Source organism: Australozyma saopauloensis, chromosome 1, assembly GCF_035610405.1.
Source record: "Australozyma saopauloensis chromosome 1, complete sequence".
NCBI lineage: Eukaryota > Fungi > Ascomycota > Pichiomycetes > Serinales > Metschnikowiaceae > Australozyma > Australozyma saopauloensis.
The window spans coordinates 1,450,437-1,463,083 of record NC_086131.1 but is presented as its reverse complement, the minus strand read 5'-3'; the positions used below and the strand labels follow the sequence as shown (position 1 = coordinate 1,463,083).

The 12,647-nt window shown below is 46.9% G+C and overlaps 5 protein-coding genes across 5 annotated transcripts; 2 read left to right on the top strand and 3 right to left on the bottom strand.

Moving 5' to 3' along the window:
• Positions 1-15: 15 nt before the first annotated feature.
• Positions 16-3,744, top strand: PUMCH_000659 (uncharacterized protein; the record flags this gene model as incomplete). The annotated part of the gene is made up of 1 exon (XM_063019735.1): positions 16-3,744. The coding sequence occupies one exon, from the start codon at positions 16-18 to the stop codon at positions 3,742-3,744; it is 3,729 nt and encodes a 1,242-aa protein (XP_062875805.1).
• A 154-nt stretch (positions 3,745-3,898) lies between these two features.
• Positions 3,899-4,375, bottom strand: PUMCH_000658 (uncharacterized protein; the record flags this gene model as incomplete). Its single annotated transcript, XM_063019734.1, has 1 exon — positions 3,899-4,375. The coding sequence occupies one exon, from the start codon at positions 4,373-4,375 to the stop codon at positions 3,899-3,901; it is 477 nt and encodes a 158-aa protein (XP_062875804.1).
• Positions 4,376-5,056: 681 nt separating this feature from the next.
• PUMCH_000657 (uncharacterized protein) lies at positions 5,057-5,683 on the bottom strand (the record flags this gene model as incomplete). The annotated part of the gene is made up of 1 exon (XM_063019733.1): positions 5,057-5,683. The coding sequence occupies one exon, from the start codon at positions 5,681-5,683 to the stop codon at positions 5,057-5,059; it is 627 nt and encodes a 208-aa protein (XP_062875803.1).
• Positions 5,684-6,227: 544 nt separating this feature from the next.
• On the top strand, positions 6,228-7,133 carry PUMCH_000656 (uncharacterized protein; the record flags this gene model as incomplete). The annotated part of the gene is made up of 1 exon (XM_063019732.1): positions 6,228-7,133. The coding sequence occupies one exon, from the start codon at positions 6,228-6,230 to the stop codon at positions 7,131-7,133; it is 906 nt and encodes a 301-aa protein (XP_062875802.1).
• Positions 7,134-7,537: 404 nt separating this feature from the next.
• Positions 7,538-11,317, bottom strand: PUMCH_000655 (uncharacterized protein; the record flags this gene model as incomplete). Its single annotated transcript, XM_063019731.1, has 1 exon — positions 7,538-11,317. The coding sequence occupies one exon, from the start codon at positions 11,315-11,317 to the stop codon at positions 7,538-7,540; it is 3,780 nt and encodes a 1,259-aa protein (XP_062875801.1).
• Between the last annotated feature and the right edge of the window lie 1,330 nt (positions 11,318-12,647).

Genomic DNA, 12,647 nt, shown 5'->3' with positions numbered 1-12,647 from the left:
TATAGATACAACGTCATGACCGACGAAAACACATGCAGAATCTGCCGTGGTGAGAGCACGCCCAGCCAGCCGTTGCTCCATCCGTGCAAATGTCGGGGTTCTATTAAATACATCCACCAAGACTGTTTGATGGAGTGGCTCAGCCACCAGAGCAAAAAAGACAAAAAGTGTGATATTTGCGACACGCCCTACCGTTTCCGGGTCATTTACGATGCCAATATGCCATCACAGATGCCGCTAGGAGAAGTTGTTCATAGAATCGTGGCACTGGTCGGGAAGACCTGTTTCCGCACCCTTTCGTTCATTTTCTTTGCTCTATGTGTGGCACAGATTCCTCTTTTCTGGAAGTTTATGGGCCGCTTGTTCACGTATGCCGTCGATGGGAAAATGCCGGTGCCGAAGTTCACTGCAAGACACGTTCTTCTATATGGAGCGTACACAACACACGCTCGCAGCGGCGCCGACCTATCGACTGAAAACGCCACCTTGTATGACAAAGTCGAGACCTTTTTCTATGATACGTATCTTCCTGGCCTGTTCCAGGTATTGGTCTTCGTTCTTGTGCTTTTTGTAGTATTCATTGAGCACGAGTGGGTGGTCCGTGAGGAGGGCTACACAAAGCTGCTTTTGCGCCAGATCGGCCGTGAGCCTCGTACAAAGTTGGCTGATTTGCTTGGGCTGATGCGCGAGAACCATCTTCCTCGTCAAGCCGGTGCTGGTGATGATACCAACACGAACGTAGAAAATCCACAAGCGGCCAATAATAATGCTGCTGCTGCCGCCGCTGCCGCAAATCCTGCTCCCAATCCTAGGCCTGATGAGTCTTCGCTTAACAGAGCAATTGAGGATCTACGCCAGTTCCAGGCGAATCATCGCGCCAACGACTCGCCCCTTCATCGAGCATTGGAGCGGAACGAGTATGGCGATTTGATTAACGCTGCTTTCTATGATCGTGGGAATATTGAGACTATGAACAGAGATCCGTACGAGACCGAAAACACCCTCAATTTGACCCAAGAAGCACCTGAACAACTACAGACCATTGCCCTGAATAATCTTCCCGAGGATGATGAAGCCGACCAGGACTATGTTCACGAAGAGGGCAGCGAAAGCGAGAGTGAAATTGACTCCGATACTGACGGAGAGGAACTCAACCTACATGATGAGCCTGGCCGCCGTCCTCACCAGCAGGACCATCGTCACAACAATGATGTACATCCTATTGAAGACGTTCCTCAGCCACGAAACTTTCGATTGCCAGATGCGATCAATCCTGATGTGTTGGAGGATGAAACAGCAGAGGAGCTTGAAAGGCGTCAAAACCTTGTCGAAGATGAAATGATGGCCGCTGAGGCCGCCAATGAGAACATCTTCGAGTTGCTTGGTTTCCGCTTCAACTTGATCACCCCGATCCAGCTCATGATTCTCGCAGACTTTATCATTGTTCTCTTTTTGTTCAGTGCCTATCTTGTTCCTCATACTATCGGAAACATGTTCTTCTACATCTACGTATTCGCAGCCAAGAGCTTCCGCGCCATTTTCACCTCTTTGGTTCCTTTGATCCCCTTATTGGAGTATATGCGCGACAAGTTTGAAGCTTTGGGTTCCGCATTGGGTGCAAAATTCCCCTTCTTGGCTCTGGTTAGCAATTTGGCGAACGCAGTCATTTTCAAGCCTCTTTTTGATGCAGTTCTCAACGCAACAAGCACAAGCCGCACAAGCCCCCCATCTCTGACTGAAAGATGCGTTTACTTGGGGATTGGGTGGGTCTTCATTTGTAATGCTGTGAATGGCTATATGAAAAACTTAGTAAGCCGCGAAAAGCCTGTGGTCGGCACATCTCGGAAGATTTACAAGGTTCTTTTCAGAATTGTGGCCACTGCTAAGGTGTTTGCTATTTTCGGAATTGAAATAGTGCTTTTCCCAATTTATTGTGGATTTCTCCTCGATATCTGTCTCGCGCCATTATTTATTGATCAGTTCATTGTTCAAAACGGCGCTCAGAAGGATTATTACTTGCTACTCACCACGTCGAAGGAGCTTGGGTTCAATAACTACTTCAGAGTTCTTCTGTACTGGCTTGCAGGAACATGCTACATGTTCTTCATAGCTTTGTTCGTGAGCATGATAAGAAGCAAGATCTTAAGACCTGGTGTACTTTACTTCATCAAAAGCCCCGAGGATCCAAACGCACGTTTGATCCATGATGCTGTCGTGAAGCCAATGAAGCTTCAGATCCTGCGCATTCTTCTCAGCGCCAGAGTGTATCTGACATTGATTCTTGGAGGAATTGGAGCAGTCACCTGGTCGCTTAGATTCTTGGTGAACTCTCCTACTGCAGCCGAACAGGGCGCCTTGTTCCCAATCCAGTTCCCTGGTGTTATAGGTGTTTTGGCTCTGAAAGCAATTCTTTATAGTATCATTCATGACCGTGAGGTGATCGTGGGGCCCTGCCAAAGATTTTGGAAAAGATCTTTTGCTGTTTTATCTCACAAACTTCGCTTGTCTCACTTCATTCTCGACACTCCTGTGCCTCAAGAAAGAGGATATGTGGTCTACCGGAACTTGTTCTATAGAATTTTGGAGCTCGGGGTTCCTGATTACACCAAGCCTATGAGCTATTCAGAGGCACAAGCGACTTTCAAGGCTGATCCAACAGTGATTGCATGTTTCGTGCCTGATGGAACTTACATTAGGGCCCCAAGCAGTGATGACAATTCGCGTTCATTCCTCAAACTGATGTTTCTTCCAGTGACGAAATCAGACCATCCTATTGCCGTTGAGGGTTCAAATAAGCTGAAAGCAGAGAACGACGACGAAGACCAAGATTGGTGGGATGCAGACATCACCTACGAAGATTCATACGCCGTGGTATACAGTCCGCCAAATCTCAGGCTCCGCTGCTTCTATTTAATTTGCGGAGTGTGTTTGTTTGCTGCTCTTCTTGCTGTTTGCGTGTTCATAGCTGCTGTAATCTTGGGAGCCATCATTGACTTGACAGTATTCAAGGCCATTAAGATGCTGCCCATACCCATCGAAGAACATGACTTCCGATTTGCAAACATGAGATCTGTGCTTTTCGGTCTTCGTATCTTGCTTTCTATTGTTGCATATTACGAGAGACCTCCTACACCCAACAATAACGGGCCTGGCGGGATTGCAGCCATTGTTGCACCACTTCGCGCCCCACCAGCGGAACTCTTAGCAGTTTGGTCCTATTTGGGCAGTGCTTTTGTCCTCTTCACGTCAAACGCTGCCATTTTCATGATTCTTCATGTCTTTTTCATTCCTCAGCTAGAGCAGTATTTCTTCGGGCTGAGATTCTGGCTGCTTGCCACCAAAGATGCACCCGCACAGATCAATCCAACATGGATTGGACTAGCACTCCAGGTGGCTGCGCTTCCCGGAACGTTTTTCCCGTTTGTGTTTTCCTTCAGAATGATTCCAAATGTGATCAATCAGCAGGAAAACGTCTTCAAGTACAGGCCATTTTACATACAGAATGAGTGTTTGATTTATCTTGTGTTATTGATGGCACTCGAGGGATTTGCCAGATACAAACGTGTGGAAATTCCTGAAACCACGTTCATCTATACTCGAGTCTTTGTAACGGTGGCTATTGTCGCAGTGCGTTCGTATGCCATGTTGCAAGTGCTGTTGACTAAAATCACAGAGCAGATTAAGAAGGAAAAGTATGTACGTGGAACCGCTGTGGAAAACATTCCGGGTGAGGATGAGCATTGATATATAAGAGTACTTCTGGTGAGAGTTGAAATAGACTCTCATATCCTACCTATATGGGAAGGACAATTAATTAAATAAGCAATTACATGGATTACAGTAATTTGATTTAAATCATAATCATGAAGGAATACATTATCATCATTGTATTGGTTGTCTACTCGCTGCCGGAATCGTCAAAAGACACTATACCCTTCTTCGGCTTCTTCTTCTTTGGCTTCTTCGCCGTCTTTTTCGCACGCTCTTCTCCATCCTCGTCGTCACCTTCATCGTCGTCATCCGCAAAAAGCTCCTTTTCATTGACGTTATTTGTATCGTACATCTTCTTGGCCTTTTCAATCTTAATGAGTTGGTCACGCATGTAATTCATCCGGCCCAACTTCATGGGGTCGTGGCGCAACGCAAACGGAAGATCGTCGATCTTTACACGCGACCTGCCCTGAGATTTGGCGTATCGAAGTGCTTCATGTGCTAGGTCTGTCAAGTAGTCCACCAAACAGTCTTCCAAACAGGCAACGGTGGATTCTAGAGAAACAGGGCCGTCACCCATGGCATAGAGGAGGTTTTCTATGTCTTTGTTGAAGAGCTGTCTTTTTCGGCGGCGGGGTTGTATTTGGTTTCTGTATGGGTACATTTTGAGGAACTGAACAATGGGAGAGAGAGGATTTTCGGTGGGATTTGCAAAGTGGGATCGTGGGTTCTTTTATATTTCAAGGATTATGAGCCCGGACCTGTGGATGGTGGTGTTGTGGTCTTTCTTAGGAGTAGTTTACTCGATGGAATTGTAGATGGTACTGTGTGCTGGATCTAGAATCCGGGGAAGGCAGATTGTACAAATGAACAAGAGTGAATTTCAGGAGAATTACAAAAATAGATATTTTGCAGGAGTTCCTCGAATTGTTATGTTGCTGCTTTTTTTGTGTGACAATTTCTTGGGTATTCGTTCGTTTTCTTTAGTCTGGTTGATGTTAGGGTAAATAAGAGATGGAACAATATTCGTCAACTCCATCGTATGCCAGTAAAATCAGGAATTCTTTTCTGTGGATTTTTTACCATCAGTCTGTCCATGATGAATGGTATAGACTTAACGATGGGCCTGTGGCAGTCTGTCTTCTTATGATTATTCAACCTCAGCACGAAAGCTGTCTGAGTCCACTGTCTTTGTAACACAACCTTTCGAATGCTTATTTTTTCGTTTTGATTCTCTGAAGTAAAGTGAAGTGTTGTTTGAGGATACCGACCAGTAAACGGTTCCAGATCTGAGCGCTGTTGAATAAGATATACCAATCGCCATTAAACTTCAACAATTGGGATATCAGGCTGTTAGTTCGTTCACGATTTCCTGCAAGACACCCTTTGGAGGCTCTGGAAGCTCGGTGAACTTCAACTTTCCCTGTACAAACAACTTGATCAACTCTTCCAACGTGCCTCCTGGAAGCTGTCTGTTCGACAAGGCCCGCAAGTGGCCCTCGTGCTCCAACTGGCCTGCGATCTCCTTTTGATGGTCCTCCATGAGCAGATCATTGGTGACCACCAAGAGAGGTTTTTTGAGTCTCAACGCATCCATAATCGAGCCTGTGCCGCCATGCGACACAACAAGATCCGCTCTACGAATATGGCCGTTGATATCGTCGGAAAAACCAAATGCTTCGATCTTCAACGAGAGATTACCTAGCGTAGTGATGGACTTATCGTTGGTTTCGTTCAACACGTCCAAATCCAACGTTTCCATGACATTGTGCTCGGCCAACAATTGACTGAAATAGTGCTTGCTGGTACTGTTCCCTTCCGCATCCTTTTCGTTTCCGTACTGAATTATTATCCTGGAGAAGCCCTCGACCTTGAGGAACCGGAGAAACTTGGGCGTGACTACGTGGTTTAGGAGTGGCTTGAAGGTGACGGTGGCGCCTGTCAAGAAGAGGATTGTCTTTCGTTCGTCCATTGGAGTGTTGTAAAGTGAGGGTTGGTGAAATTGATAACGCGGGGGAAGAGGGGATTATATACTTTTCGAGTTATGAGCCCTGGTCAATGATAATTATGAGCCCTGGTTCAGGTAAATGACGAGCCCTTACAATATATATAGCCTATATAGTGCACTATGCAACCGAATGGTGGGTGGTGTTACTACTGACCGAACTGACCGAACTGGACTGACCGAAGTATGGGGTAAGGTCCTGTATGTGGAGCCACAATTGGGAGATGGGCAGGGTCTACCAGTCGACGAAAATTGCGGGAAAAGCGCCCAAAAAAAAAGAAACAAAAATTCCAAATCCACAATTGACCCCAATTTCCCAAAATTTTCTCCTTTCTTTTCAAATTCTCGCCAACCCCCATCGGTAGCGTCTTATCTTCCGATACCCGTACCCCCACACTATTCTCACTACTCACTACTATTCACTACTCACAGTAAAATCCACAGTTTTCGTACTACTGTTTCTTTCTGAAATTTCCCACTAACAAAACAGAAAAAGCACAAATACACCACAATGCCGGAGACAGAAATCCCCTACAAAGCCATCGGGTCGCCGATCGTCGAGCTGGTTCCCTACGACAACCTCAACTTCAAAACCGTCACCTGGAAAGTTCCCGCCAACGTCACCAGAAAAGGCACAATTGTGTATGTGCACGGGTTCTTCGAACACTCGTCCATCTACACGGAGTTTTTCGACCGTCTCAGCCAGCACGGGTACGAGATCTTCTTCTTTGACCAGCGTGGAGCAGGCGCCACTTCTCCGGGCAAGTTGGTGGGCAAAACAGACGAGTTCCACACGTTCGACGATTTGGACTTCATGCTCCTGCGGATCTTGGCCGCGCGCGAGAACAAGGCCGAGAAAATCTTCTTGGCGGGCCACTCCATGGGCGGTGGTATTGTTCTCAACTATGCCATCCATGGAAAGTACAGAGACGATATCAGAGGCGCCTTTGTGCTGGGCCCGCTTGTGGAGTTGCATCCAAAAACGCGCCCTAATGTTGTGGTGATGAAGCTTCAACCTTTGATCAATGCAATCGCGCCAGGTTTGAAGGTCGACTCCAAGCTCAACTACGACTACATCACCTCCAACGAGCGCTGGCGGAACTACATCCGTGCTACGGACAAGAAGTTGATCGGTACGATCAGACAGTTTAACGATATGTTCAACCGTGGCTGGAAGTTGTTGGAGCCTGCGCATGTGCGCCAGTTCAGTCCCTCCATCCCTTTGTTGGTGTTCCATGGTAAGGATGATAACATCAACCATATCGAGGGCACTGAGAAGTTTTTGAAGTTGTTGCCCTCGAGTGTCGAGAGTGAGTTTGTAGCTGTCCCCGAAGCCAGACACTCCGTGTTTCTTGAGAAGGACGAGATTGTTTCCACTGTCATCGATAAGGTTGTGGAGTTTCTTGACAAGCATTAGGTGTGCCTGCAAGATTGGTTTGATTTATTTTTGGGCCTTTTTATTTAAATCGGATGCTCGCCCGTTTCGTCCATTTTGCGTTAGTTATTGCTTCACAGACCTCTATTATGAATCCTCCTATGACTTCAGATCATATATTTATACTAATTGATAATTTAAACTCCAAAAGCTTCAGTTGTAAACAAAAGACCTCTTTCAACAAATCAAATTAGTAACAGTACAAACGCTTATTTACATGTAGATCAAAATACATTCAGACTGTATTGCAATTAAATAGGAATTAATAAATATTTTTAAAATAAATAAGTCTTGTGGGGTCCAGCCTTGCTGGAAAAGATACAAAGATAATGTCGTGAAAAAGAAGCCTTTCTATAGTGTAATAGAAACATTTAGAACATGTCTGGTCACTTCTTATCGTCGTTAAATTGCGTGGCCATGTTTTTGAGTGCTTCAGCAAATCCCATGGCTAGCGGCCAGAGGGGAGCATCTGCTAGAATCCGCACTCCGAGACTGAGCGATTGGATCGAAAGCTTGCATTTGCGAATTGTGTCCGCTGAACCTTCGCCCAGATTCAATTGCTTGACTGTCTCCTCCTTGTTCTTCTTGAACTCATCGCTCCAAGCGTAGTCAAAGACACCGTGTGACTGTTCACACAAGAACTCAGAGTATGACGACTCTTCTTTTGGACTCAATGCCGTCTCAATGCCGTTGAGAACTTTCACGCAAGTGAGCCAGAAGGCACGGTCGTAGACAGAGGGATTTTCAGCGCTTTCAATTACCTTCAACACCTTACTCAAGATCACAACAGAGATAAAGATACATGTGACGAAGAATACTGGAGTACGCACAGATGTCTGCTTAGCATCGTTAAGCATCGATATGTTGTGAATCCACAAATTGAGCACCTCAATCGAGTATTGTGCGGCCTCTTTCAAGGCATCGACATCGAGATCAAGCTTCTTGAGCATGGCCTCCATTCCGGGCCAGTCTTTATACAAAACCTGGGTCATTACAGGGGTGAAATTGATACAAAGACGCATTTTGGCCAACAAAGACATTGGAATGATCAATTTGAGTTCGGAGCGCGTGTTAAGAAGATGGTGGTTGTGGTTGTTAATCAAGGAAAATCCACCACTTCTAATGAAATGACTCTCCCACGATGTAAACAAATTTTCGAGATTTGGACGGTGGCTTGTGCGCCACTCCAAAGGCTCTATATCGGTTTTACTTTCATTATACTCGTTCAGAATTTGCTCGTGAACATGCATGATCAAAGCAAAAGACTTACTGAAAGAGATCTTCCCTTCAGGCAAGAATCCACTTCCGAGTTGCTCAAACAAGCGACCCATACTTTCGTTGTTGCTGACTTCGACTAATGACTTTGCTGGTGAATTTTGGAGGTGAAGGTACCATTCTTCAGCAGATGACAGACGCCACAAGTTCTCATCGCTGCAAAGAGTTCCGCACTTTACCTCAGAACCGCTCATAGGAAGTGGGCAGCCCAAAAGAGCGCTGCGCAAGACCTCAAGTTGGTAAAAGGTATGAATTGTACGGATTCTAGTCTGAGACATGACGAAATAATCGAAATTGGCCTGGATACCGGCATGATCAAGAGGCCCCGTGATTGGTTTGGGTGGCACTATGAATTGCTCGAGTGGGCGATGGAAGTTAGTGGACTTAATAAGCCCCACCATAGAATTCATTTGACGTGAAGTAATCTCAACCATGTTGGGCTCGTTGAGGAACATCGAAATGAAGATGTGGAGAACAAGACATTGGTGTGCCATAATTGGAACCTTCTTAAATTGAAGTTTGTCAACTGTTACCTCTTTCTCGAAGAAATTGTGAATATGGAACTTCGACAAGTTGAACAACAAGAGGGTGTTCGAATCATGGTACAGATACAAAGCACCGATGGCGCACATGGATAAAATCAATGGCACGTTCTCCGTGTTATTCGTAGTAGGGCTCTTGAGCGTTGGCATGTGAATGAAAGAGTAGTAGGTATTAAACTCCTTCTCATACAAATTCAAGTAGGCATTTAAGTCCTCGCAAGGTGGAAATTGAGCATCGGTCAATTTGCTCTCCAGAATGATTTTGGCACGGAACTCTTCAGTAATTACTTCATTTGTGTCACCAATGATGAACTTAACTTTAGACAGGGCACGCTCCATGCTGTGACTATGCTCTGTGGAAGTCACAGAGTAATTGTCATCATTTGCGGCAGCGGCTGCATTTACAGTACTGCGCTGTTTCACCAAGTCTTCTTGTCTCAGTTTGAATAAGCCGTACACTTCGTCCAGGTCGAATTGGTCATGGATGTAAGGAAATCCTTCAAAACCGGTAGTTCTAGTGGCCAGAGGAAACTCATTAGGAACTGGAATACCGCGAATCTGCTCAACCCATGCCAAATCTTCTGCATCAGTGAAGGTGCCCATTTGAGATCCTTGGCTCATTTTGGGTGTGGTCCCCAAATTTGCACGTTTGAAGTCATGATTCATAATGGTCAGCGCTTGGCGGCGCAAACCACTCGAAGGAGGTTTGGTTCCACTTCTGGATCCTGCGCTTGGTGGGACACTATCTCTTCCTGACATGGAGCCAGGAGTAGTGACAGAAACGCTGCCGGTGCCGCTAGACTTGCGGCGAGGTTCCTTCAAGTCGAGGGCATCGTGTGCTAAATGTGCAAAACCTGTTCCCACATGAATATTCCTGCTGTCTGAACCAAGCGCACTAGCAACATCTGTGAAAGAAGAGTAGCCAAACTCAATAGGAGTGGTGCCCTTAATATGGTGAGGGTGACTGGGATCCAGGAATTGGTGGCCGGCTACAATATTGCTGGCGAAATACTCATGATCTCCGGCTTGAGCTAGCTGTGACTCCGAAGGAATTGTGTTTAGCTTAATTTTGAAGCCATTGGCAGAGGAATCGGTACGGTTGGGTCTTCTATTGGAATTGTGCTGGGGTAAAGAATCCTTTTGAGGAGGATGAGATCCGTAATCAAGAGAGTACCAATCCAAGTCCAACAGGCCGAAATCTTCGCCAGAGAAGCTCTTTACCTCCATTTCCTCAGCAGTCATTTGAGGGGTGGCAAAGCCAACCTGTGCTGGAACATCGGTAAATTGATTGTTACGGATGATCATCGCATCCTGGAGGTTCGTGTAGGAAATACCCGAGACGGCCGAGAATGAGGCATGGCGGTGGCCAGCAACACCAGAGTTGGTACGTGACAAAGCCGAGGCACTCGTGAAACGGTCCAAGATCTTTGAAGGGCGGATACCTGCATTTGCAGGAGTGCTCAGGTGGTTTGAGTCACCAGAACCCATGCGCTTCTTCTCTCTCAATTCGGGAGAGTCGCCTGTGAGAGGAGATGGCTGTTGTGTCATATCTGGATTGATCAAGCCGCCAACTACCAGGAGAGGGTCAGCATCCATGAAGCCCGAGGTATAGTGATGGTTCAGAACGTTGAACGAGGGGGTATTGTGGCTCGAGTTGGTGCTGGGAGAGGGCATAGTCAAGGAGTCTTGGCCATTGCCGCCCAGCGACAGGAAGCCATTACTACCTGAAAGACTACTGTTGGTGATGCTGTTGGTATTAATACTGCCGTTTTGAGCACTAGCCCCGCTGCTGGGTGGCCTATTTTGGTAGAAAGGAGCAGACAATTGAGAGAACTCGTTGGGCAGTCCTCCGACGTTCATTGGCAGCAGCATCCCCAGGCCAGCCATGTGTATGTTGTTAGGCGACTGCATTTCCAGCTCGTTCGGAAGAGGCGCTTTGGCACTGGTGTTGTTCTGCAAAATGATGATGTTGTCGCCCGTAGGGGTCAGAGTGGTCGACTCGGGAATGGCTGGCGTCTGAGACGCAAGCGTTGTGGGCAACAGACCACGACGGACCACCAGGAAGATGTTCAGATGGAGCTTCTGCTGATGGCGGAGAACCAAGTCTCGGCGAGCAAAACAGCGACCGCACGCAGCACACTGAAACGGCTTCTCGTTAGTGTGCGAGCGCTCATGACGTTTCAAGTGTTCCAACCGAGCAAAAGCACGGGTGCAGATGGAACAGACATGGGGACGGGGTTTGTCTGTTCTGATCTGGAGCGACTTTTTCGGTATGGGCTGCGTAGGGCCTGCGTAGGACGCTCTAGTGGGAGAGGTCTTGTTCTTTGGAGAGGTGGGACCTGCAAGCATGGAGGGCGACGACGAGCGAGACAAAAGAGGGAGAAGAGAAAAGGGCGGACGATTAAAAGAGGGAAGCGGTGAAGAAAAAAATGCTGCCCCGATGTTTGAGTTTTAGAAATTGCAAGTGACGGCGTGCAGTGGGTTGTCACCTGGTTTGTCAATAGATGTGTGACTGGATGTGTGCACACTAATTCCCCAGAAATGGGCTTGATTGGGAGCCAAGCAAGGGGGTAGAATTCGAGGACGAGCGAAACGAGAAAACCAAAAAAAAATGTACGGCGCAACACTAGACGCAGACTTACGCACGCCAGTGTGTTTTTTATTTTTTGTTAGTGCCGCGAACCGAAACAGGCTCTCTTACCTAGAGGGACGTGGTGAGTGGGCTTGACACAAGGGTTCCTAATCTGGCAACGCAAAGCCAAAGAAAAGAGAGAAAAACCGTCGGCGAGAAGAGTGGATCCGGGGGTCCTTATATACTTCAAGGGTTACGAGCCCTTATGTTCTGATGCTGTGTTCCCACTGGAAGGTGGATGGACAAATTAAGGGAGCGAAAAAAAAAACACTCCAGAGAAAGAGTAGATCTGCGGCTTTTTGCGAGAGCGAAACGGCAGCTATAAATATGAGAGGGGACGCTGCGTGACAGACCCGCAGTATAAAAAAAACCGATTCTTTGCAATGGCACCGGTGAAGTGTACCTGAGAGAAAGAAAAAAAGGGAGAATTCTACGGAGCAGTTTGGGTAGAGTCCGGGGACGAATATCTGGGGCAGGCTGGGTTGGCTGCAGGACGCGAGGCCACTTTTTCTCTGCTTGTCTGCAGGACGTCCGGTTTACATGATTGCCGGTTGTGTGCACGTCGGCTCTGGCCGCGAAAGTGAGATTTGAGAAAAGAAATCCAAAAGCATGGAGCGATGGTGGTGGGGCATGGTTATTTTTTTTTCTGGGAAGTGAGTTTTGATTCGATAATGGGTGTGGTGCACGGGTGTCTTTTTTTTAACCCCCAGCAGTTGCCATGCAATAGTCCAGTTGGTGGTTAGCGTTCTTTGTGCCGCCGTTATACAGCTCCAGGTATTGGCTACTACACTTCGGTGCAGTCGGCTTTGGGTTGGTGAGGTTCAGCTATGGTTGGAATGATGTCATAGGAAATTCGCGGCGGGAGGTTTTTTTTATTTTGGTGGTGGGGTATATTCTGATTTTGTTCCATTTTCCATTCTTCTATCTTTTGGAGTATTGGAATGGTCTGGGTGGTGCTGGATGCTGGCTGTTGGTGAGGAATGCGTCTGGAACAAAGTTTAGAAGGAGGAATGTAGCGCTGGTATTGGGGTGAATGAGTTGAGGCCT